We start from the raw sequence: 20,071 nt of genomic DNA on the forward strand, positions 1-20,071 counted from the left end.
TCAGGGAAGGGACTCCCTATTTTTACTTGGTTGTAAGTCACCTAGAGCCGCTTCTTGGTGAGGTGTGCAGCTGATCAATGAAGGAAACACACAAATACTGTCCTTTTCAGAGCATAAAAGGCACCAGAATATAAGGCACATCTTAGTTTTGGGGAAGGAAAATAGGGAAAGAATCTGCTTACCAAGTATTCATCTGGCAAGCATCCTTAGTCTGGTCAGCTTCAACACATTATTTTATCCCCTGGTTAAGGGCTTAAGAAAAACCTTTATTCTGAGAGACTAACAATGAAAGAGCTTGCAAGCCAGTAAGAGCTGGGAACATCACTAGCTAGCACCTGGAAAGAAACAGTCAGAGCAAACAGAGCAATGGAAAAAAAAACCTGCAAAGATTTAGGGCTTGGGAAACATTTTTCGCAGAGAGAAACAATGAAAGAGCCTGCAAGGCAAGAGCTGGGAAGATCATTAGTAGCTAGTTAGGGCTGGCGGGGGGGGGGGGGGAGAAATATAAGTATAAGACGCACCCAAATTATCAGACTCTTTTAGGGAGGAACAAGGTGCATTTTATATTCTGAAAAATACAGTAGATAAATAGATTTCTCCACCCAGCTAAATGCTAAATGCAGGATCTGGCTTTTGCCACCAATCGCTTTGGAGTTTTAGGGCATGGGATTGGCTAACCTCACACTTCTGTTGTGACTTTGGCCACAGATCGTGAAGCACGTGGCGCCTCAAGCTTGCCAGGGGCTGAGCCGAGAATGCCAAGCAGCGCAAGTGTTGCCAGGGGTCTTTGCCGCTCGCTCCCAGCCTGGCACAGGAAATCCAGCCCCTCCGCACGCCTCTCTATTTGGTTTCAGAGACAAAACGCTCTTTCTTATTGAGGCGTTTCCGCTGGCTTACAGCTGGAATCCACCTACTAGTAATTTAAAACTTTTAGCCTTTCCCCCTCCCCACCCCACCTCTTAATACGTTGGATATTTTGGAATTTAAATGTATGTATTTCTTCACGTTTAAATACCAGGGTTCTCTTTGAAAGATGTAACTGTTAGCCCAGTGAGCAATCTCACTGCACCTTGCCCGACAGGCTGAGCTGCTCTGTTCATTTCCTAGGTAGGAAAGTTTCCACTAAGCCTCCCAGAAAGAAGATTTTCTTAAGACCGAGAGAGAACAAGCACTTTCTTGTTGTTAGTTGTGAAGTCGTGTCTGACCCATCGCGATCACCTGGACGACGTTCCTCCAGGCCAGGGGTCCCCAAACTTAGCCACTTGAAGACTTGTGGACTTCAACTGCCAGAATTCTCCAGCCAGCATAGCTGGCTGGAGAATTCTGGCAGTTGAAGTCCACAAGTCTTCAAGTGGCCATGTTTGAGGACCTCTGCTCCAGGCCTTCCTGGCCTCTACCATCCTCTGGAATCCATTTAAGCTCATGTCGACTGCTTCAGTGACTCCAACCAGCCACCTCGTTCTCTGTCGTCCCCTTCTCCTTTCGCTCTGAATCATTCCCAGCATTAGGCTCTTCTCCAGCGAGTCCTTTGTTGGAGTTAGGATTTCAGAAGGTAACCCAGCCCAACCAACCAGCCACAGACCAAGATATAAGAAGCTGAAGTTCTCAAATGAACACATTGCTGCAGGAGTTCTTGAGAAAATATACTTACTTCTTCATAGCAAAAATTATCTTCTTTATTTACACTATTGCCTTTACTCTATCTCACTTATCTATATATCTAGCTATCTAGCTATCTAGCTATCTAGCTATCTATCATTTATTTAAATTTAATTTAATTTGATTTAATTTGATTTTTATGCCGCCCTTCTCTTTAGACACAGGGCGGCTTACAACATGTTAGCAATAGCACTTTTTAACAGAGCCAGCATATTGCCCCCCACAATCTGGGTCCTCATTTTACCCACCTCGGAAGGATGGAAGGCTGAGTCAACCTTGAGCCGGTGATGAGATTTGAACTGCTGACGTTCAGATCTACAGTCATCTTCAGTGGCCTGCAGTACAGTACTCTACCTGCTGCGCCACCCCGGCTCATAAGCCACACTACACCTAGTCAACAACCACTGTCAACCACTACTACCACACCACCACCCCTATACAAAGGTGTCTTACATTTTTATATATTTATCAACCAATCAGGTTGTAGCATATTTAGTTGACTCACAATGATTCAGCATTCTTTATGTATGCCGCCCCGAGTCCGCGGAGAGGGGCGGCATACAAATCTAAATAATAAATAAATAAATAAGAGTCATTATAATGATTACAGTTCTTCCTCCTGCATTTGGATATTATGTCAGGTTAGGCCTAATCCGGACACCCTTCCTTCTCCTTAGGTGGCCAAAGTATTTGAGTTCCATCTTCAGGATCTGGCCTTCTAAAGAGCAGTCAGGGTTGATCTCCATTTAAGCAAGCTGGAAGTCTGTAGAGATTTGCTGTCATCCAGGTCATGTTTGTCCCAAAGGTGCTTTTTCAGGAGGCAACTGGACTTTTTTCTTTTGAAGATGTTTCACTTCTCATCCAATAATCTTCTTCAGCTCTGACAGGATAGTAGAGGACTTTAAGCAAGCTGCCTCTTCCATTCAGTTGTTTAAGTTTTATTTGTCAGTTTGCGCTCTGGTTGTGAGCAACTGGAGTCATTCACAGCAGAGAACATACCGTAATCATAAAATCTAAGACAAAAGCAAAGGGAACAAAATTGTTTAGTTTTGCAGACTAGGGGGATTAAGAAAGGAGTGGGGATATTTTTTTTTGGAAGAGAGCAAGGAAAGAGGACACTTCAAAACAGAGGACTACAGAAAGCTGCAAATCTGACTGAGAATATTTGATTGTGAATTAATTCAAGTGGCTATTGAGATAGATTGGCACTCTTGATTAGGAATGACCTGAGAGATTTGATTTAGATCAGCCACTTAATCTATGTTCATTTTTCTTGCTGAGTTAAAACATAGTGTTAAATTAGAGAACCTCAGAATGTAAAAATTGAGATCAGGGAACCCAAATCCTGCAGATATCCTCACAATTGGCCATCCACCCTGGTGAAACATTTTCTGAGTCTACCGCCTCCTGTCCCACTGACGAACAGCTCATAGTGCGAGGATATTTTTCCCAGCGCCCAACCCAGTTCAACTTCCTTTTCGCATAAATCCCTTTTTTTCATATCCTGCTGTCTTCTGGAACACCTCTGACCATGACTCCTTCCAGATGTTCAAAAACAGCTGTTGGGTTTTCCCATCTCTAGCCCTGACACACCCAATGCTTCTCATGGGTGCTGTATTCCAAGCTACTTACCATTTGGGTGGGTCTTCTCTGCTCTATTCTACGAAACTTTTCAAATTTAAATTTGTCTTCCTCAACTGGGTATAACCCAGCTGGTTACTTATACGTATTGGTTATAAGCAGTTCATTTGCGGCTTTGTCTTCCTCCTTTGGGGCAGAGGGGAGCCTAGAGAGTCTCTAATTTGTCCTTGAGTTAAGGATGTGGCTAATCTTCCTGTCCTTTCCATCTCCCCAACATTTGGAACTCAGCATCAAAGGCATGGATGACAGAATCATTTATTTCCACTTACTGTACTAATCTCACATTCTGCAATGAAGATAAGCCTTATCTTGGAAGCTTCCTCTACTCAGCTATACCCCGCAGAGATATTAGAAATACAGTAATACCTCATCTTACGAACTTAATTGGTTCCCGGAGGAGGTTTGTAAGGCGAAAAGTTCGTAAGACGAAACATTGTTTCCCATAGGAAACAATGTAAAATGAATTAATGGGTGCAAGAAAAAAAAACACAAAAAACGCCACCGCCCAGCTGTCACCTTTTGAAACAGCCGGCTGCTTCTCAGCGTTCTCCCAATGCCGAACCCGGAAGTTCGGCAAAAGTTCGGGTTCGGGTGGCCGCCGAGAAGCCCCCCGGCTGTTTCAAAAGGTGACAGCTGGGCGGCAGGGCTTCTCGGCGGCCACCCAAATCCGAACTTTTGCCGAACTTCCGGGTTCGGCGTTCGGGTGGCGGGTTCGTAAGATGGAAAAAGTTCGGAAGAAGAGGCAAAAAATTTCCGAACCCCGGGTTTGTATCTTGGATTGTTCGTATGGTGAGGGGCTCGTATCACGAGGTACCACTGTATACTGCTCACAAAAATAAAGGGAACACTCAAAGACAATATATCTCCAAGTAAATCAAAATTTCGTGAAATCAAACTGTCCATTGATTGACAATCCATTTCCCCTGCTGTTGTGCACATTCAACTTCATACAAAACAAAGTATTCAATGGGAATATTTCATTCATTCAGATCTAGGGTGTGTTCTTTGAGTGTTCCCTTTATTTTTCTGAGCAGTGTAGTTATAGTGGGGTAGGTTCATGTTTTATTCCGTGAGAAAACACAATGATGGAGAGGCTTGGTGGGTCCAGGTTGAAGCTTACCTTGGATCGGGCTAGTTGGGACGCAATGAGCTCTATCCAGGCTTTGAGAGTTTCTCCTTCTTTGTCCTCACACAAACTAGAATTCCCCAGGTGCGTGTGGCCTCGACTTCAGTGCCACGGGAGGACTGGTCACCATCCCTCGGGCCATGCTGGAAGCAGATATGGAATACACGTTTGACCTCACCATCTCGAAACCAGGCATGGATTCAGAAGCCACAAATCAAACCGTAGGTATCAACAAGGCTCTTTCCTTTCCTGCTTGTTCTGCCTTCCATGCTGTTCTGCCGGGCTCTCTGATAGGAGACTCCCGAAAATTCAAGGGTACAAATTTCAGACACACACACGTTTGAAAATTCAAAACAATGTTCTTTATCTCAAAATTCAAAATAAGCAAAGCACTCTTTTTGTATTGCAAAGAGCACTCGTCCCAAAACAACCGGGTAGTCTGTACAGTTTCCCTTAAGCAGTCATTAAGTACTTAGCTAGCAGCTGTGAAGAAACTTCATACCCCTTCTTCTTCCAACGAAGTGAGACACACACACACACGTTGCTCTGCTTTGGTTTCAAAGGCGTGAAAAAGCAACAAAGTCCAGCAACACAAGATTCCTGGCGAATTCCGATCAGATATTCTTCCACAACGACCAAACCCACATGCTGCTATTTATAGCAGCAGCCCTAATTACTGGAGCCCCTCCCAAACACAGGTGGCCTCCCTTATTTCCTGTAATATGTTCTTACTTGGTCTCTTCTACGCATAATTCTGCGCTTGCGTGGGTCCAAAATGTCATCATCTGAATCAAGGGAAGATAAGGAAGATTGACTGCCTGGGCTGTGTGCCAAGCCCTCCTCTGCCGAGTCACTCCTACCTTCTTCTAAACTCTGAACTGATACTGTCGGCAATAACACAGGCCTGTGACATGTTGAATTTTCCCCTGCATCCACCTCCCCATTCCCTGGGGCAGGAGCTGGGCCAGAGCCAACCACAACACTTAAAACCCACCTCTGCCGCCAGGCATGGGGGAATTGAGATCCTCTTTCCCCCTAGGCCTTTACAATTCTATGCATGGTATGTATGTATGTATGTTTGGTTTTTATATTAATTGATTTTTAATCATCAATACCAAATTACTATTGTACACTGTTTTATTGTCGCTGTTAGCCGCCCCGAGTCTCTGGAGAGGGGCGGCATACAAATCCAATAAATAAATAAATAAATAAATAAATAAATAACACATACAAACACTTTTCATGTTGCCAGAGCTGATGTTTCGAAGTAGCGTGAAAAGAAAAGATGGATATGTTGCTATGGGGAGGTATAGAGCAACAAAGATGATTAGGGGACTGGAGGCTAAAAGGAAGGATCAGTCAAGTGGATTTGTATTGATCTCAGGCATGGCTAGTCTAGTGAAGAGAAGGACCAGGGGAGACATGTTACCAGTCTTTAATATTTGAGGGTCTGTCACAGAGAGGAGGGGGGTCAAGCTATTTCCCAAAGGCCGGAAAAGGAATTATGGATGGAAATTGAACAAGGAGAGATTCAATCTGGAAATAAGGAGGGATTTTCTGCCAGTGAGAACAATCAGCCGATGGAACAGAAGTTGTGGGCTTCCATTTGTCACAAATGGTGTAGGATCAGGGGATTGGACTAGATGAGGGAGCCCCTCCCTTATGAAACCAGGCTGCAACACCTTGGTCTCTTCAGCCTTGAAAGACGGTGTTTAAGGGGCGACTTGATCGAAGTGTATAAAATCATGCATGGGATAGAAAAGGTGGATAGAGAAAAAATCTTTTCTCTGTCACACAATACTAGGTTGAGGGGCCATTCCCTAAAGCTCACAGTTAAGAAAGCGAGGACAAATAAAGAGAAATATTTCTTCACCTAGAGGGACGTTGGTTTGTGGAATTCACTTCCAGAAGAGGTGGTGACAGCTGTCAGCCTGGATAGCTTCAAGGCAGGATTAGACAGATTCATGGATGCCAAGTGTATCATAGGTGGCTATTGAAATGGAGGTCCAAGTGCCGCCTCTATGTGGGTTGAGGCAGGCAGAGTTCCCTTGAGTACCATTTGTTGGGGGTCCAGGGAAAGGGAGGGTCTTGCCTTCTCTTTCTACTCAAGATCCCCATGGACAATTGGTGGGCCACTGTGTGACACAGAATACTGGACTCGATGGGCTTTTGGTCTGATTCAGCAGGGCTCTTCTTATGTTCTGATGACCAACAAGGTCCCTTCCAATTGTTAATTTGATAATCAGGCTCTGTCAACAATCTGGGATGGGAGACCTTAGTGCGAGACAGGAGTTTGGTTTTGTATCCAATCCCTGGAATGGGAACAAGGCCTAACATAGTTTTGCTAACTTCTGAGATTGTCCTTTCCTGCACTCAAGCCTTAAAAATGTGGCTCATGGCCCCATTTGGGGGGAAGGAAGAAGGGACTCCTGTCCATCTAGGAGATGTAAGTGTACTTGTTGTGTCTCGTATCACAGCAACAACTGTTGAGGTGCCGGGCTGTTAGTTCTAGCCTTGCAAAAAATCAGGAGAGTCTGCTAGTCCCTTTCCTGATTAAAAACTTCTGCTCCGCAATAAAATATACGAGTTGGGGAAAAACGCTGCCAGAGTTCTCCTGACTTTGGCTACCATTATAATATCCTTGGGTGAACTGAAGTCCCAAAACGGGGTTCCCAGACAGGTAACCCCTTAAAATCCTCCGATGCTTCTGTGCAGCCAGAACTCAGACAAAGGGCCCTTTGGGGAGATGAGGAACACCTTTAGCCTGTCCCCTCGGCTTTGATGCTGAAGCCCATGCTTCCTTGCCAGGGTTCCTCTAGGCCAGTGATGGCGAACCTATGGCACGGGTGCCACAGGTGGCACACTGAGCTATATCTGCTGGCACGCGAGCCGTTACCCTAGCTCATCTCCAACATGCATGTGTGTGCCGTGCGGCTGATTTTTGGCTCACACAGAGGCTCCGGGAGGGCATTTTTGGCTTCCAGAGAGTCTCCGGGAAATGGGGGAGGGCATTTTTACCCTTCCCCAGCTCCAGGGAAGCCTTTGGAGCCTGGGGAGGGCAAAACACGAGCCTCCTGGGCCCACCAGAAGTTGGGAAACAGGCTGTTTCCGGCCTCCAGGAGGTGTGGGAAGCTGTTTCCACCCTCCCCAGGCATTGAATTATGGGTGTGGGCACTTGCGCATGTGCGATAGCGTGCGCACATACTCTTTCGGCACCCGATGAAAAAAAGGTTGGCCATCCCTGCTCTAGGCAAAAGATGGGCTTCACTCTGGGGGGAACCCTCTGGGCTCCTCGCTTTGTCAGGTGTGCGCTAGTTCAAGACTTCCTTTGTTTTTCTTCTCTTGCTGCTTGGGAGACGTAGCAGGAGGGACAGCCCCACCCAGATTTTTTTTTGAATCCGTGCCTCCTGGAGGACTGAGCTGAACTGAACTAGAAGCCAAAAAACCCTTCTGGTTTAGATCACCAGCTTCAAGGGCCGCTTAGCAATTAGAGAAGCAGCTTGTCTTCAAGTGAAAACCATAATTGCCTTGATCATTCTCCCTCTCTCTCTCTTTCTCTCTCTCTCTTTCTTTCTCTCTCGCTCTCTTTTTTTTTGGAAACTGGAGGTTGGAAGGAAGGGTGGGAGGGAGGGAAAGAACTCACGTCAAATTGATAGTCTTTCCAGGACATTCCGTACTATCTGCTTTGCAATGTAAGAATGCCAAACAAATGATCTGACTGGGAATTTGCAGGGCTGGAGGAACAAACCAGCTGTTTGCCATGCAGAGAGCATCTCGACGGCTCCTGCTACAAGGATGTGGACAGCCCTGATTTTTTTTGGGGGGAGGGAGGGGGTTGAGTGCAGCGTTCCCAGATTCAGGAAGGGATGCAAAATAGAATGGGTCCAAAGACGGGCTACAAAAATGGTGGAAGGTCTTCAGCATAAAAACTATCAGGAAAGATTTAATGAACTCAATCTGTCTAGTCTGGAGGACAAAAGGAAAAGGGGGGACATGATTGAAACATTTAAATATGTGAAAGGGTTAAATAAGATTCAGGAGGGAAGTGTTTTTAATAGGAAAGTGAACCCAGGAACAAGGGGGCACAATCTGAGGTTAGTTGGGGGGAAATCAGAAGCAACATGAGAAAATATTATCTTACTGAAAGAGTAGTAGATGCTTGGAACAAATTCCCAGCAGACGTGGTCGGTCAATCCAAAGGAACTGAATTTAAACATGCCTGGGATAAACAGATCCATCCTAAGATAAAATACAGAAAATAGTATAAAGGCAGACTAGATGGACCATGAGGTCTTTTTCTGCCGTCAATCTTCTATGTTTCTATCTTTTCTGAGTAAGGATTTTAGAACAGGGGTCCCCCAAACTTGGCAACTTGTGGGTTTCAACTCCCAGACTTCTCTAGCCAGCTATGTTGGCTGGAGAATTCTGGGATGAGATTAGATTAGATTGTTAGAGTTGGAAGGGACCTTGTAGGTCATCTAGTCCAACCCCCTGCTCTATCAGGAGTCCCTACACCATTTCAGATCTCCCTTTGAAAGCCTCAAGTGTTGGGGCTCTCACAACCGCCACAGGCAACTCCTATTCCACTGATTGATTGCTCTCACCGTCTAAAAGTTTCTCTTTATTTCCAGGTTGAATCTCTCCTTGGTCAGCTTCCATCCATTATTTATTTACCGTATTTATTTCATTTATTTATTCAATTATTTTTTATGCCGCCCTTCTCCTTAGACTCAGGGGGTGGCTTACAACATGTTAGCAATAGCTCTTTTTAACAGAGCCAGCCTATTGCCCCCACAATCCGGGTCCTCATTTTACCCACCTTGGAAGGAGGGAAGGCTGAGTCAACCTGGAGATTTGAACCGCTGACCTGCAGATCTAGCAGTCAGCTTTAGCGGCCTGCAGTACTGCACTCTACCCACTGCGCCACCTCGGCTCATTATCCCTTGTCTGGCCTTCTGGTGTCTTGGAAAACAGCCTGACCCCCTCCTCTCTGTGGCAGCCCCTTAAGTATTGGAAGACTGCAGTCATGTCTCCCCTGGTTCTTCTCTTCGCCAGACTGGCCATGTCCAATTTCTGCAACCGTTCTTCGTATGGTGTGCGGTTTGATTTGTCTGCTGGTGTGTTTCTTGGCCCCCCCCGGGCGCATTGGAGGAGCCCTCCCCCTCTGAACATTTTCTCTCTCCCCTCCCTCCCTCCCCCCCTCCCAGGTCTTGCTGAAGAAAGGGACGGTCCCCATCGTGTCCCTGGAGTGCGTCTCCTGCAAGGCCCAGTCTGTCTACGAGGTCAGCCGGAGCTCCTACGTGTACTTGGAGGGGACCTGCTTGAACTGCCAGAACAACTCCAACCAGGGGGTAAGACTGAGCCCTGCGGGACGTCCCTGGGGCTGCTGCTGCTGCTTGTTCTTCTTCTTCTTCTCCTCCTCCTCCTCTTCCTCCTCCTTTTCTCTTCTTCTTCTTCCTCCTCGTCCTCTTCATCTTCTTTTCCTCCTTCCTTCCTTCCCTCCCTCCCTCCCTCCTTCCTTCCTTCCTTCCTTCCTTTTACAATGGTAACAGAGTTGGAAGGGACCCTGTATGTCATTTAGTCCAACCCCCTGCTCAAGCAGGAGACCCTATACCATTTCTGACAGGAGATATAGTAGACTTAAACATTTTCCCTTCCTTTCCCCTTTCCTTTCCTTTCCTTCTGTTTTCTTTTTTACTTCCCTTTTCTTTTCCTTTTTCCTTTCTCCCCTTTTTTTCTGTTCTGCAAGATGCCCCAGATGACTCCAGTCAAAAAAGGGATTTCATTTCCCCCTCTTTGAAGCCCATGGAGCAGGCCTTTTTAACAACTTCTCTCACAGCAAGACGCGTTCTTATCCATCCCTCGATGTTGCAGTCTAGACTTCTTCACAATGTTGTTGGCAGACCTCCACAACATGTTGTGAAAGACGTGCTTGCCAAGTGACTCCAACACCTCCAGGCTTCAGCAAATACCACCAGCTCTGCTGCCACGTCGCTTGCCACCAAAGAGCTAGTCAGTGTGACAGCTCTTCCTCTGTGGCCTGCAGAGGTGGGTCCTTTCCCCTCAACAAGCTCAACAAGCTGGGAGGCCCATTTTTGGGGCATCATCGGAGAAGAACCACACTGGGATATGTAGGTATAGAATTTTCTCTTCAGGTTCATAAATGACATAAGATTAGATTAGATTAGATTTATTGGATTTATATGCCACCCCTCTCCGCAGACTCGGGGCGGCTCACAACGATGGTGAAGAACAGTACATAGTAACAAATCTAATATTTAAAAATCTAGATTACAGTTTTAGATTAAAAAGTCCAAAAAAGAATCCACAATATATAAAAAACAACACATAATCGAATCATACACAAAAACTACATGGGCAAGGGGGAGATGTTACAATTCCCCCATGCCTGACGGCAGAGGTGGGTTTTAAGAAGTTTGCGAAAGGCAAGGAGGGTGGGGGCAATCCTGATCTCCGGGGGGAGCTGGTTCCAGAGGGTCGGAGCCACCACAGAGAAGGCTCTTCCCCTGGGTCCTGCCAGACGACATTGTTTAGTCGACGGGACCCAGAGAAGGCCAACTCTGTGGGACCTAAGCCGTCATTGGGAATCGTGCGGCAGATATCCTGGTCCGATGCCATGAAGGGCTTTATAGGTCATAACCAACACTTTGAATTGTGACCGGAAACTGATCGGCAGCCAATGCAGACTGCGGAGTGTTGGTGTGACATGGGCATATTTAGAGAAGCCCATGATTGCTCTCGCAGCTGCATTCTGCACGATCTGAAGTTTCCAAACACGCTTCAAAGGTAGCCCCATGTAGAGAGCATTACAGTAGTCGAGCCTTGAGGTGATGAGGGTGTGAGTGATTGTGAGCAGTGACTCCTGGTCCAAATAGGGCTGCAACTGGTTCACCAGGCGAACCTGGGCAAACGCCCCCCTCGCCACAGTTGAAAGATGTTTCTCTAATGTGAGCTGTGGATCAAGGAGGACGCCCAAGTTGCAGACCCTCTCTGAGGGGGTCAGTACGTCCCCCACCAGGGTGATGGACGGACAGATGGAGTTGTCCTTGGGAGGCAAAACCCACAGCCACTCTGTCTTATCAGGGTTGAGTTTGAGTCTGTTGACACCCATCCAGGCCCCAACAGCCTCCAGGCACTGGCACATCACTTCCACTGCTTCATTGACTGGACATGGGGTGGAGATGTACAGCTGGGTATCATCAGCGTACTGATGATACCTCACCCCATGCCCTTGAATGATCTCACCCAGCAGTTTCATGTAGATATTAAATAGCAGGGGGGAGAGGACCGACCCCTGAGGCACCCCGCAAGGGAGAGACCTCGAGGTCGACCTCTGACCCCCCACTAACACCGACTGCGACCGACCGGAGGGGTAGGAGGAGAACCACTGAAGAACAGTGCCTCCCACTCCCAACCCCTCCAGCCAGCGCAGAAGGATACCAAGAGTTTCCAAATGATAGTGATTTGGCCAAGGACAACTCAAACAACACACACACCCCTACACAAAACACAGATACAAATCCCTATTTGCCCTTAGAACTGCCCAGGGCTGAAAAACCAGTGCCGTTCTTTTTATTTTGCACACACTCCTAAAAGTCTTTGGTGGGAGCTCTACTGTAGGAATCTCCTATCATGGCAACTTTAAGACTTGTGGACTTCAACTCCCAGAGTTCCTCAGCCAGCAAAGCTGATACTGGCACACTGGCTGAGGAACTCTGAGGAACTCTGGGAATTGACGTCCACAAGTCTTAAAGTTCCCATGGTTGGAGACCCGTGCTCTACAGTAAAGCAGAGACTCCCATCTTCCACGAATTGGCACCCTTCGGCCTTGGGATCTTTCCCTCCATCTCTCACCTGGTGCCCAGGGAGGATGGTCCAGCAGGCTTGGGCTGCCCTCCCCAAGAATCTCGGCCTCCTGGAAGGTGAACTGCCAGCGTGGAACTGTCGGCGTGAAGGGGTTCAGTGGAATCCAGCTGGAACCTTTTCATCAGCGGTTTCAACAACATTCCCTACTCTTCCTGCTCGCCTAGCGGAGGCTTATCTGCGAGATCAGCTCTTGTCCTTCCACAGATCATTTTTTTGTTCTGGCTTCAGCCTTCCACCATCGCCCCAATATCCTGGCTGCCTTTTCAAGTTTAAAAAAAAAATGCATTATGGTCAGGGGGAAAAAAAACATAAGCAAAATATTGAGTGGAAGCGTCTGTCGGCTTACACCCCCCCCCCCCCCTCTTTGAGGCAGGGATGGGAAGACGGGAGCAGAATTTGAGCTTAAACCTGCACAGCATATTTTGAACACCAGTAATTTCTGCAGAAAGAGGCAGCTTTGGGCTTTTCCCTCTCTGGCGGCTGCTCCATTTTGAGATTTATGAGGTCATTTTCCAGCTGCATAAAGTCTAAGTTTCTTAGTTCAAAAAATCCAGGAGTCTGAGAAAAGGCACTCCAGTCATCTCAGTGATCAAAAGATCCCATCTTTGATCCCACAAAGATTCCAAGGTTCCCACAATCTCTCTTGCATTGGTGTAGCATTGCCGTCCTACTGTGTGCATTGCAGTCCCGTCCTGTATTTAATCTGGAGGCCAATTTAAATGGCGCCTGGTAGGAAAAAGTCTCCTTCTCAGGTTTTTCGGGCCTTTTGTTCTGAAATCATATATTGGAAGGGGAGGTGATGCAGGAAATCTGAAGTGGATTGCATCTGATTTTGGAGAAGGTCTTCTGTCAAATGATTTGGTCTTCTCCCTGTTTTCCTTGGATCAAATGCCTGGGAATGGTCCCAAAATGTCAGCCCCAAATTTGGCCAGGGAAAAAAAAAGGAAAGATTAATAGAGTTAGAAGGGACCTTGTAGGCCATCTAGTCCAACCCCCCTGCTCAAGCAGGAGACCCTACAACAGTGGTGGTAAACCTTTTTTTCCTTATGTGCCGAAAGCGTGTGCCCACATTTCAATGTTTGAGGAGGGCAAAAACGTCTTCCCCTTCTCCCCCAGAGGCACTCTAGAGGCCGGAAATGGCCCATTTACTGACTTCCGGTGGGCTCAGTAGGCCCGTTTTTCGTTCTCCCAGAGAAGACCTGGGCAAGGCGTGCCCCATGGGCCACATCCGGCCCACCCGCTGTCTGTGACCCGCCCGCTTGCTATCTGTGACCGGTCCACGGAGGTCGGGGTCTGTTCCAGTGCGAGGATGAAAGAGGATGAATCATGCGGAAAGTAGGAACCGGAGGAGTCCCGGCAGACGCAGAGAGCTCTTTCATCCTCGCACTGGAGCGGACCTCGACCTCCTACCAAGAGCGGCCGAGCATAGAAACCATGCAAGCACTCCAGCGCAGTGATTGTGGTGCACCGTGTTGACATAAAGCAAACAATTAGGGGCTGGGTGTTTCGGTCAGGCCAGGGTCTGGGTCTTTACAGTATTGGGTAGAACTGAGTTAATTATATTAGTCTGGCTCTCTAAAACCATCCCAATTTCTCACGCAGCCCCGTGGCAAAATTAATTGCCCACCCCTGCTCCAGACGCTTCCCTAGAGCGAAAATGCCCTCCCTCGCCCCCCTGAGGCTCACTGGAAGCTGAAAACGCCCTCTTGGAGCCTTTGCGTGATCTGAAAATCAGCTGGCCAGCGAACACATGCGTGCTGAAGCTAAGCTAGGGCAATGGTTCGCGTGCCAGCCGATATGCTTCTACGTGCCACCTGTGGCACATGTGCCATAGCTTCGCCATCATTGCCCTACACCATTTCTGACCAATGGCAGTCCAGTCTCTTCTTGAAAGTCTCAAGTAATGAAGCTCCCACAATTTCTGAAGGCAACTTCTTCCCATTGGTTGATTAATCTGTCACATAAACTCTCCTTATTTCCAGGTTGAATCTTTCTTTGTTCAGTTTCCATCTGTTATTCCTTGTCTTGCCTTCAGGTGCTTTGCAAAATGGACCTTTCTTCTTTTATCAAAAAGTATAGGGATAATATTTTAAATTACAGCTAGATGTTTTTTTTTTTTACTATAACGTTTTTTATTTTTCTGTACCTTTAAAACACACATAAGTAAAAGCACATATATCATCATAATCATCTGTAAATACACTCATACCTTAATATATTATTATTATTATTATTATTATTATTATTATTAATTAGATTTGTATGCCGCCCCTCTCTGAAGACTCGGAGCGGCTCACAACAGCAAAGCACAGTATAAATCCAATGATTAAAACGGTTAAAACCCTTAATATAAAAAGAGTCATACATCCCAAACAAATCATACATAGAACAGCCAGGGGGAATCAATTTCCCCACGCCTGGTGGCAGAGGTGGGTTTTTAATGGTGTATATACATAAAAACATCTATTATAGCAAATTATAAATCCCACAATTAAATTTTATCTAATTTCGAGAAAGAAAAAATAAGAATAAAACACCTAAATATAAAATATATATAAAAATACATTTTCTACAATTTCTAAAAATTCATATTCATAAGTCTTAACTCCTATAAATCTGTGTTACTTCATTTATCCAATGCTGCCACCATTTCTCCTTTTGTCGTCCAGGTTTTTACTAACATCTTAATTCTTTTGCACTACCTTCAAAGTGCTTACTAAATTTATCTATTTTTATTTTCAATCCATTCATAAAATTTCCCCCGGATTTTATTGATCTCCGAAACTTCTCAATCTTTAATTTTCATTGTAAGTCTATTCATTTCAGCACAGTTCATAATCTTCCTTATAACTTCACTATCTGTTGGTACTCTATTCAATTTCCAGTTCTGTGCGTATACTGCAGTTAGTTTTTTTTTAAAATGTAAAGCTTTAAGGGTCTTTTCTCTCCCTCCCCCTCCAATTTTTTTTAGACTAAGCCGAGATGGACAGCCCAGAGCTTCAAAAATGAATCTCTGCTTTTGGACAAGGGATCGACCTCCACGGGGAATGCCGAGATGAGCCTCGTCTTGCGTCCGTGGGCTCTGAAGGATGGGGAGGGCTACACTTTCTCTCTCTACATCACAGACCTGGTCACGGGGGAAGAAGGCTATGCCTCCATTGACCTGCTCCCCAACCAGCCCCCCTTTGGAGGATCCTGCCACCTTTCACCTGCAAGCCCTGTCCAAGCGTTGGCTACCAAGATCCACTTTGAATGTGCAGGTAAGAATGTGGAACCCCTGTGTCCCAGGTGGGGGAGACGAAGGACATAAGAACCTAAGAACCTAAGAAGAGCCCTGCTGAATCAGGCCAAAGCCCATCAAGTCCAGCATTCTGTGTCCCACAGTGGCCCACCAATTGTCCATGGGGATCTTGAGCAGAAACAGAAGGCAAGACCCTCCCTTTCCCTTGACCCCCAACAAATGGTACTCAAGGGAATCCTGCCTGCCTCAACCAACATAGAGGTGGCACATGGACATCCGTTTCAATAATCACCGATACACTTGGCATCCATGAATCTGTCTAATCCTGCCTTGAAGCTATCCAGGCTGACAGCTGTCACGGCCTCTTCTGGAAGTGAATTCCATAAACCAAGGACCCTCTGGGTGAAGAAATGTCTCCCTTTATTTGTCCTCGCTTTCTTACCTATGAGCTTTAGGGAGGGCCCCCTTGTCCTGGTATTGTGTGATAGAGAAAATATTTTTTCTCTATCCACCTTTTCTATCCCATGCATGATTTTATGATCAAGTCACCCCTAAATGATGACCAGGTTGAGCCTGAGGGAGGGGTCAAAAACGCATCATTGATCATGAGTCCCTTTCCACCCACAAGAGATCTAACTCCAGCGCACCTTGAATGCCTTCTTAATTCCCGCTCGTTTGCCTTGATCGTTAGTAACTCAGATTCTTGTGGAGAGCATAATAATAATAATTAATAATAATTTATTAGATTTGTATGCCACCCCTCTTTGAAGACTCTTGCAATAATAATAATGATAACAATAACGATAATGATAATAATATAATAAACATTTATTTATAATGCCCTTTTATTTTTTTATTTTTTAAAAAAATATTTTTTAAACTTTATTAAACAATTAAAATAAACAAAATTGACAAACATGTTTGACATTGGTTGAGGTTTTTAGCCTTACATTTCAGCAGTTTACCATTCTTCTTTATATATTTTATATCAATTAAGTATATTTACTGTGGTTTGTTCTTATTTAGTTATATAGTTATCTTATCACATAAGCCTAGACTGAATTTATACACGGATTAAAAAAAGAAAGAAAAGAGAGAAGAAGAAAAAAGGAGAAAAGGAAAGGGGAAAAAAGGAAAGAAAAGTAAAGAACGAAAAAGGAAAGAAAAAGGAAAGGATGCTATTGGTCAACTGTTTAACAAAGGGCATAACAGCAAGCCATATACAACTAACAAAGGCAGACAGTAGGCAATACACACACTTAACTAGAACACATTTAATAAAACCTTGCTGTACCTGTCTGTGGAACAGTGAACTGGCCCTTCCCTGCCGAACGTAAATCCCTTGATGGTGAATACCAAGATAAATAGGTCGCCAAGTAATTTGGTGTGTTTGAGAGCCGGGCCTTAAATACCATCAATAACAGTTTAAATTGGGCCCTGGCTCAAATTGACAACCAATGCAGAGCGGCCGACATGTGGGATGACCTGGAGATGTTTAGAATCACCCAAACGAATAAATCTCTATACAGTGGTACCTCTACTTACGAACTTAATTCGTTCCGTGACCAGGTTCTTAAGTAGAAAAGTTTGTAAGAAGAAGCAATTTTTCCCATAGGAATCAATGTAAAAGCAAATAATGCGTGCGATTGGGGAAACCACAGGGAAGGTGGAGGCCCTGTTTCCTCCCAGGAGATTCCTAGAGAGGCCCCACGGACGCTTCTCCCCGCCTTTTCCGGCCCTGTTTCCTCCCGGGAGATTCTTAGAGAGGCCCCACGGAGGCTTCTCCCTGCCCTTCCCCAGCATTAATCCAGATACATTAAGTATATAAAACAGTATTTACTTTGGCAAATATCTTAGTCAAGAATAGTCCTAGTCATACACAATTAAATCAGTTGATATATATATATACAAAACTATAAGCCTTACATGCTTAGCTTACATATACATAAACCATCATTTGAACACACAGTTCCTACTACAGCATAGTCACAAAGACAAAATAGAAATAGCAGAGAGTAACCGAGAGAGTGAATCACACTTCTAGCTCCCTCTTGTGGCAATCCGTAACACTAGCTCTTAAATTCAATTCAATTTATTAGATTTGTATGCCGCCCCTCTCCATAGACTCGGAGCGGCTCACAACAATAATAACACAATATATAACAAATCTAATAATTTAAAGTCATTAAAAACCCCTTATTAAAAAGAAAACATACACACAAACATACCATGCATAAACTGTATAGGCCCGGGGGAGATGTCTCAGTTCCCCCATGCCTGGCGGCAGAGGTGGGTTATAAGAAGTTTACGAAAGACAAGGAGGGTGGGGGCAATTCTAATCTCCGGGAGGAGCTGGTTCCAGAGGGTCGGGGCTGCCACAGAGAAGGCTTTTACCCTGGGTCCCGCCAGCTGACATTGTTTAGTCGATGGGACCCGGAGAAGGCCAACGCTGTGGGACCTAACCGGTCGCTGGGATTCGTGTGGCAGAAGGCGGTCTCGGAGATATTCTGGCCCGATGCCATGAAGGGCTTTAAAGCAATAATGTTCTATTACATGTAAGCATACATTGTTGGTTTGTTTTATATATTGCCAGACCCAACTAGTTATGTACACAGTACTAACAATGCACCATTTGGCTGCAGGCTGGAGAGATTCAGTGGGAGAAGACCCACCTTTGGTGTACATCCTCATGGCCACTCGTTGCCGTCCTGGTCACTGCGATGAATTCTTGGTGTACAAAGGAAGCCACCCTGCCCACGCGGCCTTCCTGCCCCCCGGCTTCCGAGAGCGGGGCTACCTCGTGGTTGTCTCGGTGCTTGTACAGGACCAACTGGGAGCAACCGTGGTGGCCATAAGCAGGTACATTTCTTTCCCTTTTCCAAAGCCAAAGGAGCAGGCGCGGGCGAACGCCGCTCAGTGCCGTAAACTCTTGCCTGGAGTTTTGTAAAAGCTGGTCAATCCTCATTTTGCTCCCTCGCTGCTGTTTTGAAGATCAATCCAGATGTGGGTGAATTGCACAGTGGACCACCGCTGCGGTTTTTTGAGAGGGGTGGGTCACATCTCAAGGAGGTCCTTCATTTGCATATCCCCCTCGCCTTTGGGAAGGAAGGCTGGCAAGGTGTTTGCATCAGTGGCAAACTTTTAAGAGAAATCGCAGAACCATAGAGGGGGTTGCATTCAGCCCTTGGATCAGGGTGCTCTCTCTCTTTCTCTCTCTCTCTCTCCCTCCCTCCCTCCCTCCCCTCCTGTCTCTTTCTCTCTCTCTCTCTCTCTCCCTCCCTCCCTCCCTCCCTCCCTCTCTCGCTCTTCTGCCCTGCCCCAGTGCCAGGCAAGGGATCCGTACTATCTATCTATCTATCTATCTATCTATCTATCTATCTATCTATCTATCTATCTATCTATCTATCTATCTATCTATCTATCTGCTGTCCGTCCGTCCATCCATCCATCATCCATCCATCCATCCAATTTTTTATGCCGCCCTTCTTTTTAGACTCAGGGCGGTATACAGCATGTTAGCAATAGCACTTTTAAAAAACAGAGCCAGCCTATTGCCCCCACAATCCAGGTCCTCATTTTACCCACCTCGGAAGGATGGAAGGCTGAGTCAACCTTGAGCCAGTGATGAGATTTGAACCGCTGACCTGCAGATCTAGCAGTCAGCTTTGGTGGCCTGCAGTACCGCACTCTACCCGCTGTGCCACCTCGGCTCATAGAGGGAATGCTATCTCCACCCTATCGGTCTTCCGGAAAGCTGATAAGACCTGACATTTCCGACCGGCCTGGAATTAAGAATTATTGCGTGCATGTATGGTTTTTAGGCCTTTACGTATTTTTATATTGCTGTTTTATCATAGTTGTGTTTTTTATTGTTTTTAGTACTTATAATTACTGTTAGCCACCCTGAGTCCTATTGGAGTGGGCGGCATACAGAAAGAAAGAAAGAAAGAAAGAAAGAAAGAAAGAAAGAAAGAAAGAAAGAAAGAAAGAAAGAAAATAATTAATAATACTTTATTAGATTTAATTAATAATAATTTATTAGATTTGTATGCCGCCCCTCCCCAAGGACTCAGAGCAGATCACAAGTAAACATCATGAACAAATCCAATACTAAAACAATTATTAAAAAATAATCATACAACCCAAACACACCATACATAACGTCAAGACATCTAAGGATATATCAATTCTTCCATGCCTGACGACATAGATGGGTTTTCAAAAGTTTACGAAAAGAAAGAAAGAAAGAAAGAAAGAAAGAAAGAAAGACAGACAGACAGACAGACAGACAGACAGACAGACAGACAGACAGACAGACCTTCAGGGGTTCTCTCCTGGGCCCATATATTCTGGCTCATGATTGACAGAATCAAACCCTGAAAAGACTGCAAGGGGCATGAGAAATACAGGACAAAGGATTTTTGGGGAGGATTCATTCCCTGTTCAGTCTGGTCTTGGAAACTCATCCTGGAAATGCAGGTAAATGTGGCTTTTGAGGGTCTTATGGACAGACCTAT

The 20,071-nt window shown here is 45.6% G+C and overlaps 1 protein-coding gene across 1 annotated transcript in view; it reads left to right on the forward strand.

Annotated features, from left to right (window-relative positions):
* The window catches only part of PKD1 (polycystin 1, transient receptor potential channel interacting), a 125,551-nt gene that overhangs the window by 41,684 nt on the left and 63,796 nt on the right, over positions 1-20,071 (forward strand). Inside the window, 4 exon segments of the mRNA XM_070760895.1 lie at positions 4,501-4,647; positions 9,634-9,777; positions 15,285-15,573; positions 18,197-18,413. Coding sequence (XP_070616996.1) covers positions 4,501-4,647; positions 9,634-9,777; positions 15,285-15,573; positions 18,197-18,413 — 797 coding nt within the window.

Source organism: Erythrolamprus reginae, chromosome 9 (assembly GCF_031021105.1).
Source record: "Erythrolamprus reginae isolate rEryReg1 chromosome 9, rEryReg1.hap1, whole genome shotgun sequence".
Lineage (NCBI taxonomy): Eukaryota > Metazoa > Chordata > Lepidosauria > Squamata > Dipsadidae > Erythrolamprus > Erythrolamprus reginae.